We start from the raw sequence: 14257 nt of genomic DNA on the forward strand, positions 1-14257 counted from the left end.
CTGTATACTATTTTAAACCTTAGGAATAGAATAGATCTTAACTACTCACCTGATACTCACCAAACAGCTAGCTCCTTTCACTGTAGTAGAGTAAAAACCAATTACTACAGGGTGAGAAAGATAGAAAAAGGAAACAACGCCTCCTTTCCTCCTTCACCGAACTCCCCCACTCTGCATTCCGTTTGCCCAACAGGATGTAAATTGTCTTGTATACATTATAATAATTAAATATTAAACACTTAGTCTGTTACCACACACAAACATTATTTTGTTAAAAAAATACAAATTACTACTGGACCCAAAGACTATGGCTTCAATTCCTCTCTGTATCTAGGCCTGGCCTCTGGTGTCACCCCTTTACATGCAAAATTTGCTACATTTCAATCCAAAGAAAAATTAATGAAATAGTAATTTCAATATATTCCCCTGTGTCTTGCCAGCTTCATTACTAAGTTAATAATAGCAATCCCTTTTAGAAACAAAATGATTTTTTAGATTAATCTATAAAAGCTCCATTCCTGAAACAGTTCAAAGGATTACTCCAAGACAAAACCATACATTGGCTTCATCCTCAATTACTCATCTGGAAACAACTCCAACATGAATTTTATATTTTTAATAAAACAAAATGATGTCACCTGCTTGGGTAGGGACACAAATTTTGCTCCAAATCTTTTCATTTTGAGGGAGAATTTTGTGCTCATTACATGTTAGTGTTAGAAAATAGAACTATTTATTTCCCAGTTCATACATCAGATCAAATATAGCATAAACAAGGACTAAGTAAAATTCCCTCCACACTGCTATTGTCAAGAAATTCCATGTCAGTTGTACCAAAATTACATGCAAAGTGAAGCTTCCTCTACATTATACTTAATTTGCACTGTTCCATGACCTGTAAATGTTTGATGGGACAGAATGAAGCTCCATCTACAATATGTCAAACATTCCCAGGTTACGTACAGCAAAGTTTAAAAGTAAAGGTCCTTCTATACTGCCCTTTCAAATACTCCAAGATCAAATGTATTGCAAGTTAAATGAAGAATAACGTTCCTTTTATTCTGCTCAATAATAATTCTGCTTCATCTTAAGAAAAGTACCTCCAATGTGATTTCTTTCATTTCCGACATTCTGTTGTGAGCAAAAATTGCTAATTTACAGCTAGTTTGGTACTATAAGAATTGTGTTCAAACTCATTTCACATAGGGAGTTTACACTGAACAAACAATGCTGAGTTTAGAGCTGAAACCCAGCAAGTTTTCATAAACTATAGTTCCTGTCATCTGGCTCGTCCATTAAAAGCGATGAAGAGCAAAGGACAGTGGCAACTGAGGCAAAGCAAAGCCATCATGTTTCAGCATGTAATCTCACAAATGTAACAAAAACATCGCTTTCAATCAGCATGGCACATATGGCCATGCAAAGATTCACTTTAAAAAATAACTTTTAATTTGTTTTCAAGAACTAATTTATCCCAGAGTCCACTTTGGAACTGTCATTTACCCATGCCATTTCTTTGTGCATGTGCCAGGGAGGATGAGCCCCACTTTCTGTACTCTATCTGGAGATACTCATGACATGCTAAATTGGCTCATGTAACAACTTGCATACTTCTTACCGTTCATTATGCTCCTGGTAGACCAACCTCGACTTCTCCAACAGGTACTTTTCAACATAAGCTCTACAAAAGCAAAATGATGCCATTGGTTAGATCAGGAAGGCCTTCAGACAACAGCACATATTCCCAGGAATCAATCTACTGAATCCTTGTTGCAACCATCTGCCTCCCGTCCCAGCTAAGGCAGAGATCAAAACTGTACACAGTGCTCCAACTGTGGTCTCACCAAAGTGCTGTACAATTGTAGCAAGACTTCCTGACTCTCATGCTCCAACCTCTTGCAATCAAGGCCAACATACCATCGGTCTCTCTAACTGCTTAATGTACTGTTTTTTTGTGCACCAACACCCAAATTCCACAACACCACATTTAACCATTTCTCAGCATTTAAAGAAAGTTTTGTTTTTCTATTCTTCCTATCAAAGCGAAGAAACTAATTTTCCCTCATTACAGTTCACCTGTCACCTCCTTACCCAGTCACTTAAACCGTCTATAACCCTTTGCTTCTTCCACACAGCTTATGTTCACAAATTCGGATGTATTACACTTGGTCCCTTTCATCAGTACAGATTATAAATGGATGCGGCCCAGCACAGGTCCTTGTGGCACCCCAATAGTAACAGCCTGCAACTTAAAAATCACCCCTCTATTCCTACTCTGTTCTCTATGTATCCTTAACCAATCCTCTATCCACGCTAACAAATCACTCCCAACCCCATGAGCTCTTATCCTGTGTAATAACTTTTCACATGACATCTTGTAGAATGCCTTTTGAAAATTCAAGTGTACGCTAACCACTGGCTTCTCTTTATCCATCCTGCTAAATTACATCCTCAAAAAAAAACCCCTCAAGATTTGTCAAACACGATTTCCCGTTCTAGAACTGTGTTGACACTGCTTAATCATATGATTTTCCAAGTGCCTTGTTCCTTAATAATGGATTTCAATATGGTTCTGTGACCAAGATCAGGCTAACTGGTTTAATTCCCATCTTCTCTCTCCTTTCTTTCCTGAATAGGAATGTTTAATTTGCTGCCTTTCAACTCAGTGAGATGTAGGCCATCAGGTCCAAAAAATTTGTCGGATTGTAGATCCCTTAATTTCTCCAGTACTACTTCTTTATTTTAAGTTCCACACTCACGTTAGACCCTTGGTTCCCCACTATTTCTGGATTTTTATTGTATCGTGTGTGAAGACGGATAATTTTTTTTTTTACATCGCTGCAATTTCCCTTTTCCCCATTAAATTTCTCCCGTATCAGCCTCTAAGGGATCCATGTTTATTTTCACTACTCTCTTCCTTTTTAGAACCTTTTGCAATCTATTTTATATCCCTGTTTAGATTTACTGTCATATTCCTCTTTATCAAATTTTTGGTTATCCTCTGCTGGTTTCTAAAACTCTTCCAATCCTCAGGTTTACTACTTTCCTTGGTAACCTTAAAACTTTCTTCTTTTAACCTAATGCTATTCTTAACCTCTTTGGATAACCACAGATGGATCACTCTTCCTGCAGAGTTTTTACTTCACAATGAAATATATATTGAGACTTATGAAATATTGAAATACTCATCATTAATAATCTAACATCACATCTTTTAGTGTAATTTCCAAATCTACCATCACCAACTTACACCCCATACCTATATAATTAGTTTTATTTAAATTTAATACTCTAATTTCAGACTTAAGCATGTCACTCGCAAACTGTGTAAAATTCTAATATATATATATGATCACTCTTCTCCAGTGAATCAATCTTTCACTCAGATTTTTTTAATTAACCCTGCTTCATTGCATAAGATCCAAAACAGCCTTTTCTCTGGTTGAATACATGATATATCATTCCAGAAACTGTCTCAAATGCATTCCAAGAACTTGTCCTCCAAAATACTTATATTCGCCATGGAGGGACTGCAGCATATATCCTGGACTCCAAGGGTTTAATTGAGATAAGAATACACAAACTAAGGTTGCATTTCCTCCAGTTTAAAAAGATTAAGAATTTTGGAATGAAGGTTTTATGAGATATTGAAGGGAACTTATAGTTTCCCCACTAAAAAATCTAGGACGAGGAGACATTGCTCCAGGATTTTCAGGAGGAAAGTTTGGAAAGTGTTCAATATGCAAAAGGGCGGTAGAAGTTTGGAACTTTCTTCCAAGAATGATAGTTGATGTTAGGTCAATTGGTAATCTTAAATCTGCAATTGATTTCTGTTAACCAAAGGTAAAGGATTTGGGGGAAAAAGGTGGGCATGGGAGTCAAATCACAGATCAGCCATGATCTCACTGAATGGTGGAACAAATTCTAGGGACTAAATGGCCTAATGTCGATCCTACACCAGCAAGAATAACTGGGCCAAATACCTCGTTTCTGTGCTATGTATACTCTATATAACTTCACTCTCAGTTATGCAAAACTTAAATATTTAGCAGGTCAAGTATGCAGCGTATGAAATTCATGGTGATTAATTAGCTGCAAATTAACTGACATTTTATTTGGAATAACAGATATTGACTATCTGCTACAGCACTGGCTGTTTCACTTGGCTAATGAAAAAAAATCAAATGAGATGCTTAGCTGTTGAGTGGCAGAAACCAAGCACATTAATTTTTTTAAAAAGTAGATTGAAAGCAAATTTAAATAAAAGTCAATTTACTATTTTTTTATAAAATATTTTAAGAATACTTATTACTAAAACTGTGATGTTCTCAAAATCCTAAGCAAACTTTCTAGACTGCGGAACTTGGCCTTGAATTGTAAATATAAAGGGCTCCACCTAAGGTTGTGCTTCTCTCATTAAAGAAGCTGGCAACTTGAACTGCTGAAAATAATGTGGAGATACAGCTTCACTGATCAGAAATTATACCAGTCAACTAATAATTAAAATGAAATCGCCTTTAAGAGTCAACTTAAATGTGCAATTCTACTGAATTATGCACACAGAGAATTTGGGGCTGTTAAGTTTTTACCCTGTGCAGAATTTTACGCCGGCAGGATTTTGTGGGTCCCACCGAAGTCATTAATTAGGCTTTTGAATGGCTCGTCACGTTTTATGGCCCTGCCCCTGCTGCGACAGAGCCGGACAATTTCGTCCTCTGTTTCTTTCACCCTCCCAAGGCAACAGCATTGCCAATGATCAGCAAGGATGCGGCAGGGGTTTTCACCATCTAATAGGTAAGGTGAATACAAATGGACTTTCCTCACTGTCCTATATTTGCATAATTATTGCATTTTTGAAAAAAAAAATCCACTATTGTAAACGGGGTTATGGTAGTTGTCGTGTCTGTCTGCCAGTACTAAAATAACAGACGGATACAATAACTGGTGAATGGCTTAATTTTACAGATGCTCGCCAAATATTATGAATTTGCTTCCTTTACGGCATATGCCTTTCTTTCAAAGTTGCTTTTAGTTTGACCAAACAAAATGATAAAAAATTAATGGCGTTATTACCTCCTGCCCGAACAGCAACAAAAAGTTAACAATTTGTTGCATAAATCTCCAGCCAATTTTATAGGCAAAATCTCCAAAGGATGAACTGAAATCTTTTCAAAGTTGGGTTTAGACTGACAAACATTAAAATGGGATTCAAAATGTCAACAAGTTTACATATTCTCAAATGGCAAAACATGTTTTGAAAATAATTGAAACTTCACTGTTCTTGTGACTGAGCTTTGCAGAGTGTGGTATATTACTCATGAAATAAGATAACCTATCAATAAACTCAGACATGGTTGCATCTGGTCTGGTCTGATTAATCAGCTATGGTTCACTCATCTCAAGTTGTAGCAACGCTCCCTCTCTCCTGACAAAGCTATTTACTACTCCAAGGTGGCTGAATAACCAAAACAAACTCAAACCCTCTTCTCCACATAGCAGCACCCCCTTCTCATGCAAATCTCATCCAAGAAATTCATGGATTTTGTCTAAAAGCAAAGCTGTCTGCATTGCCGCTCCAGCCTTTTCTGACTACTCCTGACCATTAGGTGTCAGCCATGAATCAGAAGTGGCACCATCATCCAAGAGTGAGGTTATAGGTTCATCCTACTTCAGAGACTTGAGCATGAAAACTAGGCTGACTCTATCATGCAATAGTGTGGAAGTGGCCCTCTGATAGAGGTGCTGTCTTTTCGATGAGATATTAAATAGAAGCCCTGTCTGCGCTCTCAATCAAATGCAAAAGATCCCATGATATCATTTCCAAGAAGAGCAAGAGAGTTCTCCCTGGTATCTTGGCCAATATTTATCCCTCAATCAACAACACCAAAATTGATCTTCTGATCATTATCACATGGCTGTTTGTAGGAGGTGCTGTGTGCAAATTGGTTGCCATATTTTGCTGCATTACAATGCTATAACTTACCATTCAAAAGTAAATAATTGGCTGTAAAGGCCTTTGGGATTTATGGAAGTTGTGAAAGGAACTATGCAAATGCAACTTCTTTCTCTACTCCCACTCCCCACCAATTCCTAGCTTCCTATTTGACCAAACAGTACACTCACTATTTCCTTTCTCTGTCATTCCTCTCCAACCCCCCACTTAGGCCATAAAGGCCAATGAATTATACCAGGCCTTAAAGGGTTATAAGGACAGTTTCCTTAATTTTAAGTTTCCTTAATTTTAAGTTTCCTTAATACTGTCATCTGGGGTGTTTCCTGGGGGTTGCCAACCACATTCCCTCCTCCTCCTCTACTTATGAAATATCACTTGGTAGTAATATAACAGAATTGAACAGTAGGCAGATGATACAAAACTCTATGGTGCTATATACTCCACTATCCAAATGTTTGTTTTGCACACTAATTGCCAGTCTGATGTCAAGGCCCAATTGAACCAAAATTTTTAGTTGAGCATCAACAAAACTCAGACCACCCTCTTTTGCTGTCTCTAACCTCAATTTCAACAACTGTCAAAGCTGGTATATTGAAGTGATAGTTAAATTTGGGTATGCTGCCAACCCCAAACTCCTCTTTCCCACATCCACCGTCACCAAAATTGTTCTTACCCACCTGTTCAAGATTGCCTGCTTCCACTCATCTTTCCCTTTCCAATCCAAAACCCTAATCATCATCAAGGCCTGCCTTCCCTTTCTCTAATTTTCCCATGCTCCATGCCCACTTTTTCCCACTTGTCTTTCTTCTTCTTACTGTGAAGCTCAGATGTCTTCCTGCGTGTAAAGCACGGTATATAAGTTTAACTTGGTTAACATAGTCTTCCTACTTGTGAGTACAATTTATTCTCTACAAATCTTGAAATGTGGTCAACCAGCAAAAGTTACAGGAATAATGCCCAAGAACCTTTACACTCTACCTCGCATGAAAATCACATTATCTCCCCCAATTCAATAAAGCACAGAAGACAAACCCGTACTGTGGCAGCCTTCTAGTGCACTGTCCAAGTGTGAGCTAGCAGGCTGATTTACAATAGTGTGCATCTGTCATAATCAATCCCACCATTCTCTTGCCACATTTGTACATGCTCTTGCCAGTAGGGGACACTGGATTGCAATTGAAAGGAGTAATCATGCTGATTTTATCCCCCTGTCTCACTGTAGCACTTCACTGATCTTAGCTGGAGGTTGCAATAAAGTCAGCGCAGAGCAGGGATGAAACTTGCACCTTTTGATTTTTGTGGTGCAGTATATTGATCGACAGAACTGGAGAACTCAAATGTAAAATTGATATTCACATACTAATGCGCCACCAAGCAAAGTGAAAAGTCTTTAAAATACAGTTTTCACAGCAATAATTAGCTTGGCTTAAAGAGTTTGTGATGGAGAATGTCACTAACAGCTCCTTCCTATAGAATGCTATACTATTGAACGATATTACTGATCTGTTTTCACCCCACATCAGTGATCTTAAAGAATGTGTTTTACAGGAGTAGCATGGTGACTCAGCAACATCTAGTTCCAATGCACCAAACATTGGGAGGCCAAAGCTTCGCACCCCTGGCTTTCCAAACAATGAGCTTCTGTTAACTTCTACACTATCATCAAAAATAAGTGAAGTTAAAAAAAAAAATTCCAGGGACAGTAAAGAAAAAATATCAGCAGGGAAAGTCATTCTGAGCCAACTTCCAGCACTTTCTATTGGCCGGACAAAGGAGTTACATTGGCAGATGCCTGAGCTGAGTTTGCCTGGGACCACTGTGCCGCAGCCAAAAATTTCTCTCTAAGCCTGAAAGTGATAATGAGTGTGTACGGTTTGGGGGGCGGGGCAGTGGTGATTACAGTGGAATGGATGCACGAGATGACATTTAAAAGAGTACAATAAATGGGAGTGGGAAGAGGCAGGACTGTAATCTGCATTCACTGGAGATTAGGCATTACCTAAATTCATCCAGTGTGCCACTAGAAGAATTTCAAGGAAGAAAATTTCATTAGTTAAATAATTCAGTACTTTTTGACAGATTGCAATAGCACCCACCCATCCACCCTCTCTTCGTATCTCTTAAGCTCCTCTCTGCAAAAATCATCCTGCACGCATTTTATAATGTCTGCTTCAACAATCTTTTCTCTTTTCATTCCTACTTTTAAAAATAATTAATCTGGTCACATGCATCACATCACTCACCCCCGTACAGTGCCAGTCTCCTGGTAGTTCACTTGAATGAATTTACCAAAACGGCTGGAGTTGTTATTGTGAGCTGTCTTTGCATTCCCAAAAGCCTGTTGATGAAACAAAAATAGTCAGAAACTCTGAAAACTGGAACAATGGCTCTTTGCTCTTTGCTTTTGTATTGTCCCCTAAGATATTTTACTGAGCCATGAAGGTCTTTCAAAACCAGAAATTGGAGTGATAAAAACCTTCAACTTTTACAGAATACTTAGTCACATAAAAACAATTAATAAAACATAACTGCAAAGTTTATATTGTTGCCAATGCACGCTTATTTTATACTCAGCCGAATATCTATTTCTCGCCAATAATTTTCTCCATCTCATGCATGAATCGCTGTATCATGTCGGGGGGCACACCCACTGATATAGACAGTCTGCCAGTATATGGGATACACTTCATTTTTAAATCTGGTCAGTGCATATTAGCAAGATATTATAACGCAAAATGTTTTAAGACATTTCCTAAATTACAGCAGTGCAATTAACTTTCAATGTAGATTTCAATTTGTCAAAAGCACAATCAAAAGTAAGTTTGCTGCTCCATATTCATCACACTGTGGTGAAGACCCATTTTTGTTGGGTTCCCATCTACTACCTACAATCAATTCAACTTAATTAACATACAAATCCAATTTAACATATCAATATAAAACATCATGATGCAAGAACAATTATTCACAAACAGGCCCAGATATGCTCTCCTATCTCCCCTCCAGCCAGACGTAGCATACAAAACTCTCCAAACTGGCAAAAAGGTATATGCGTGTGTTGGACTGCAATGTTTTATTTCAGGAGTTACGCTACCTGGTAGCTAGCTCCACAACACTGCAAAAATGTTGGAGCACTATGCACATGAACGGCTTTACAGAAACTGCGCCCCCCCCCCACCCCCAGAGCCCAAATCACCTAAAAGTATCTTTAATTTTATGACATTGTTGATAAAATTGCCTTGATTGTACAGTGCAGTAATTGTATCAACCAAAGTTAGAGGGAATGCAAACTGTATTATATAAAGCTTGTCTGTTTCATATTAGCTGCGAAACATTTGAAGGCAAGTCACTGTTCTACAGGAGAAATCAGATAACAAGCCAATGACATTTTGTAACTGCCAACTCATACAGTTCCTTTTCTAAGCTGAAATATAGGCAAATAGTTTGTATAATAAATTAATGCTCTGGAAAATATGGGAAATTATTTCAAATTAGTGTGTTCATGGCAACTTGATTAGCCCTTTTAGTACAGTACATCAAGTGCCATACATTATCAAGCTTGGATCAGCCAACCAGATCATATCTTGAGTGTTCAGTTATGGTCACAAAAACACAAGAGAAACATGCAAGCCTTAAAAGCAGTGCTGGGGAGGGACACAAAATTGATCTTCAGTGTGAGAGAACTTAGAATCATAGAAGGTTTACACAACACAGAAAGAGGCCACTTGGCCCATCTCGTTTGTGCCGGTCAAAAAGCCTAATGCCACTTTCCAACATTTGTCTATAGCCCTGCAGGCTACAGCAATTGAGTTGCATACCCAGACACCTCTTAAATCAGTTGAGGGTTTCTGTCTCTATTACCCTTTCAGGCTGAGATCTGGACACCCCCAACACTGGGTGAAAAAACTTATCCTCATCTCCCCTCTAATCTTTTTACCAACTAATTGAAATCTGTGACTCCTAGTCACTGACCTCTTTGCTAAAGTAAATAGGCCCTTCCCATCCAATGTACCCAGGTCCCTCACAATTTTGTATATCTCAATCAAATTGCCCCTCAGTCTCCTTTGTTTCAAGGAGGAGCATAACCCCAGCCTATCCAATCTTTCCTTATAGCTACTATTTTCCAGTCCTAGCAACATCCTCGTAAATCTCCTCTGTAACCTCTCTAGTGCAATTACATCCTTTCTGTAATGAAGTGACCAAAGCTGTACACAGCACTCAAGTTGTGACCAAACTAATGTTTTATATACTTCCAGCATAACCTCCCTGCTCTTGTATTCTGTACCTCGACTAATAAAGGAAAGGATTACATTTGCCTTCTTAACCATCTTATCGACCTGAACTTCAGGGATCTGTGGACATTCACTCCAAGATCCCTCACTTCCTCTACACCTCTCAGTATTCTCCCATTTATTGTGTATTCCTTTACCTTGTTTGTCATCCCCAAATGCATCACCTCACACTTCTCTGGGTTGAATTCCATTTGTCACTTTTCTGCCCACCTGACCAGTCTGTTGCTATCTTCCTGCAGTCTACAGCTATACTCCTCACCATCAACCAGACAGCCAATTTTTGTGTCGTCTGCAAATGTCTTGATCATGTCCCCTACATTTACGTCCAAATCATCATATACCACAAAAAGCAGGGGACCTAGTACTGAGCCCTGCAGAAGCCCACTGGAAACAGCCTTCCAGTCGCAAAAGCACTCGCCAACAATTACCCTTTGTTTCCTGCCATTGAGCCAATTTTGCATCTAGCTTGCTACATTCCCCTGGATCTCATGGGCTTTTATTTTTTTTCTAAACCCAGTCTGCCATCTTGGGTCTTGTCAAAAGCCTTGCTAAAATCCATGTAGACAACATGAACTGCATTACCTTCATCAATCCTCCTTGTTACTTCCTCAAAAATTTCAATCAAGTTAGTCAGACAAGACATTCCCTCAACAAATCCAAGATGATTATCCTTGTTTAATCTGTGCTTTTTTAAGTGACAGTTTATCCTGTCCCTCAGAATCAATTCCAACAGTTTGTCCACTACAGATGTTGGACCAACTGGCCTGTAATTATCCAGTCTATCCTTCACTTCCTTTTTAAACAAAGGTACAATACCATTGTTGAAAAAAAGAGACATGTCTAAGCTTTTCATCTTGTACTCATCAGGGCACTCGCAAGAATACCAATATAAAGGGGAAAACAACAATTTATACTGAAGGACACAAGATAAAAATGGTACAGAAAATATAAACCTAATGAATAACTAAATAAGCTGTGACAATGGGATGAAGGTTCAGGCTTGTGCAAAAAGAAAATTAAAACCAGTATCTAGGAAGGCTTCTTCATATGAACAGCAATCAGCATTTGGAATAAACTTCCAGGTAGAGTTAAGAATGTAAAACCAATCATTCAGGCACAGGCTGGGAAGTAAGTCAGTTGATCCAATTTGGATGTATGAACTCAAATAGCCCAGTGGTTTTACTTGTCCTTTTATCTAAAGATAATGGGACAAAAAAAGAGGAAAGTAAAGGTTAAAGCCCTTTACTTCCACTTGTATATTGTACAAGACTGCAGCAAAACTGTTGCTCCCCAGTCATTCACAAACAAAATAAGACAGCATGTGCAAACAGAACAACAAATTTTAACACAGGACTGCAGCTTCATGGAATATATCCAATCTGACCAGGACACAGCAGGCCACATCAGAATGTGCACCATGACTGACACTGGTCTGGTTTATATTTTTTCTGCTCCCTGCTCAACATCCTACTCACTAGCTTTTCATGTTTACTGGAACACCATTTTTTGGCTCCAGGAAGGTAACATCTAAGCTTCCTAGTCCTGTTTACAATGTAAACTATTTTTTGCTTTAATTATATTTCTAAATTTTTTTCAAAATTCATTTATGGGACAAGGGCATTGCTGGCTAGGCCAGCATTTATTGCCCATCCCTAATTGCCCTTGAGAAGGTGGTGGTGAGCTGCCTTCTTGAACCACTGCAGTCCATGTGATGTAGGTACACTCACAGTGCTGTTAGGGAGAGAGCTCTAGGATATTAACCCAGCGATAGTGAAGGAACAGCAATATATTTCCAAGTCAGGATGGTGAGTGACTTGGAGAGGAATTTCCAGTTAGTGGTATTTCCATGTATCTGCTGCCCTTGTCCTTCTGGATTGTAGTGGTCGTGGGTTTGGAAGGTGCTGTCTAAGGATCCTAGGTGAATTCCTGCAGTGCATCTTGTAGATGGTGCACACTGCTGCTCCTGTGCATCAATGGTGGAGGGAGTGAATGTTTGTGGTTGTGGTACCAATCAAGTGGGCTGCTATGTCCTGGATGGTGTCAAGCTTCTTGAGTGTTGACTCCAGGCAGGTGAGGAGTATTCCATCACACTCCTGACTATTGCCTTGTAGATGGTGGAAGGGCTTTGTGGAGTCAGGAGTGAGTTACTCGCCGCAGGATTCCTAGCCTCTGATCTGCTCTTGAAGCCACAGCACTTATATGGCTGGTCCAGTTCAGTTTCTAGTCAATGGTAACCCCCAGGATGTTGATAGTAGGGGGATTCATCAATGGCAATGCCATTGAATGTCAAGGGGCAATGGTTAGATTTTGTCTTGTTGGAGATGGTCATTACCTGGCATTTGTGGGGCACGAATGTTACTTGGCACTTGTCAGCCCAACCAGAATATTGTCCAGGCCTTGCTACATTTAGACATGCAAAAAGATTTATTAAGCTGCATCTGTTTCAAGCTTTTCTCATTCACAGGCTACCACACAGGTGAAAAACTTTCCTGACTGCATAAAAAATGGTTCATCTAGTACAGCTATCCTCATAGAACTTGGCAAGCACTGGATTACACACACTGCTGAAACGAAGGGAAACATTATTTTATATTCTGAAGCCAAGTGGGATTATTCTGTTCAGACAGCATAACTTCCAGCTGAATGTCAGAACATGCCTTGATTTAATCATTTTGAAGTTAAACTTTAAAGTCTTTCATTCACCTCAGGCTATGAAAGGATGGATAGGGGACCTTTGTCAATCCTACTCCTGAATAAATCCCTGAAAGATATCTTTCAGGTTTTCAACCATCCTGTCTTAGGTAACAGTGCGATACTTGACTGGACAATTTGAAAGTTTCTAAAATGCAAAGCCTTTTTAATTTCTTCTCATGTTCTCCCCCACTACTGCCCCAGTTTTGCAGTGTCAAGTGGAAAAAATCAAGTTGTCTGGTTTTTGATTTCTAAAAAAGATGGTAACTCTAAGCATCACATATCTTCTCTTCCTGCCTCTCTACAAGAAGGGTGAAAAACTTTAGACAAGTAATAAGCGCCAGCAGCAATATTGCTGCTTTTCAAAAACAGAAGAAATAGGAGGAGTAGGCTAAATGGCCCCCTCAAGTCTGCCCCGCTATTCAATAAGATCATGGCTGATCTGATCTTGCGCTCAACTCCAATTTCCTGCCTGTTCCCCATAATCCTCAAGTCCCCTAAAGTTCAAGAATCTATTCAAGCCTGAGATAGACAATGACTCCACCTCCACAGCTCTGTAGATACAGTAAACATTCACAACCCTCAAGAAAAGAAATTCCTCCTCATCCCTGTCTTAAATGGTTGACTCCCTGAAACTTTGCCCCATAGTTCTAGGTTCCTCCACAGGGGAAAATACTCTCTCAGCACCTATGAATATAGGTCCATTCTGCTCAACCTTGCCTCATAAGAAAATCCATTCATCCTATCAATCAACCCAGTGAACCTTCTCTGAACTTCTTCCAATGCAAGTATATCCCTCCTTAAATGAGGAGGCCAAAACTGCACAGAGCGCTCCAGGTGCAGTGTCATCAATGCCCTAGGCAGTTGTGTCAAGACTTCCCCACTTTTATATTCCATTCCCTTACAATAAAGGCCACGTCCATTTGCCTTCCTAATTAATTGCTGTGCCTGCATGATAACTTTGTGATTCATGTACAAGAACAACCAGATTCCTCTGTACCGCAGCATTCTGTAGTCTCTCTCAATTTAAATAATATTCTGCTTTTCTATCCTAAAAGCTGGACAACCTCACATTTTCCCACATTATACTCCATCTACCAAATTTTCACCACTTACTTAATTTATCTGTATCCCTTCACAGACTCTTTGCATCCTGCCCACAATTTGCTTTACCACCTATTTTTGTATCATCGGCAAATTTAGCTATAATAAACTAATCCTTCATCCAAGTCATAAATATAGATTTTAAATAGTTGAGGCCACAGCACCAATCATAGAGGCAACCCACTAGTTAGCTAAACTGAAAATGACCCGTCTGTCC

The 14257-nt window shown here is 39.1% G+C and overlaps 1 protein-coding gene across 5 annotated transcripts in view; it reads right to left on the reverse strand.

The window, feature by feature from the left end:
* The window catches only part of myo9aa (myosin IXAa), a 289869-nt gene that overhangs the window by 142811 nt on the left and 132801 nt on the right, over window positions 1-14257 (reverse strand). For all 5 annotated transcript variants that reach the window (XM_041178287.1, XM_041178288.1, XM_041178289.1 and 2 more), the window contains 2 exons: window positions 8197-8291; window positions 1619-1681 (listed from right to left, as the gene is read on the reverse strand). In XM_041178287.1, the coding sequence (XP_041034221.1) occupies window positions 1619-1681; window positions 8197-8291 (158 nt within the window). The remainder of the gene's footprint in view (window positions 1-1618; window positions 1682-8196; window positions 8292-14257) is intronic.

The sequence above is a fragment of the Carcharodon carcharias genome, chromosome 32, assembly GCF_017639515.1.
Source record: "Carcharodon carcharias isolate sCarCar2 chromosome 32, sCarCar2.pri, whole genome shotgun sequence".
NCBI classification, from domain to species: Eukaryota; Metazoa; Chordata; class Chondrichthyes; order Lamniformes; family Lamnidae; genus Carcharodon; species Carcharodon carcharias.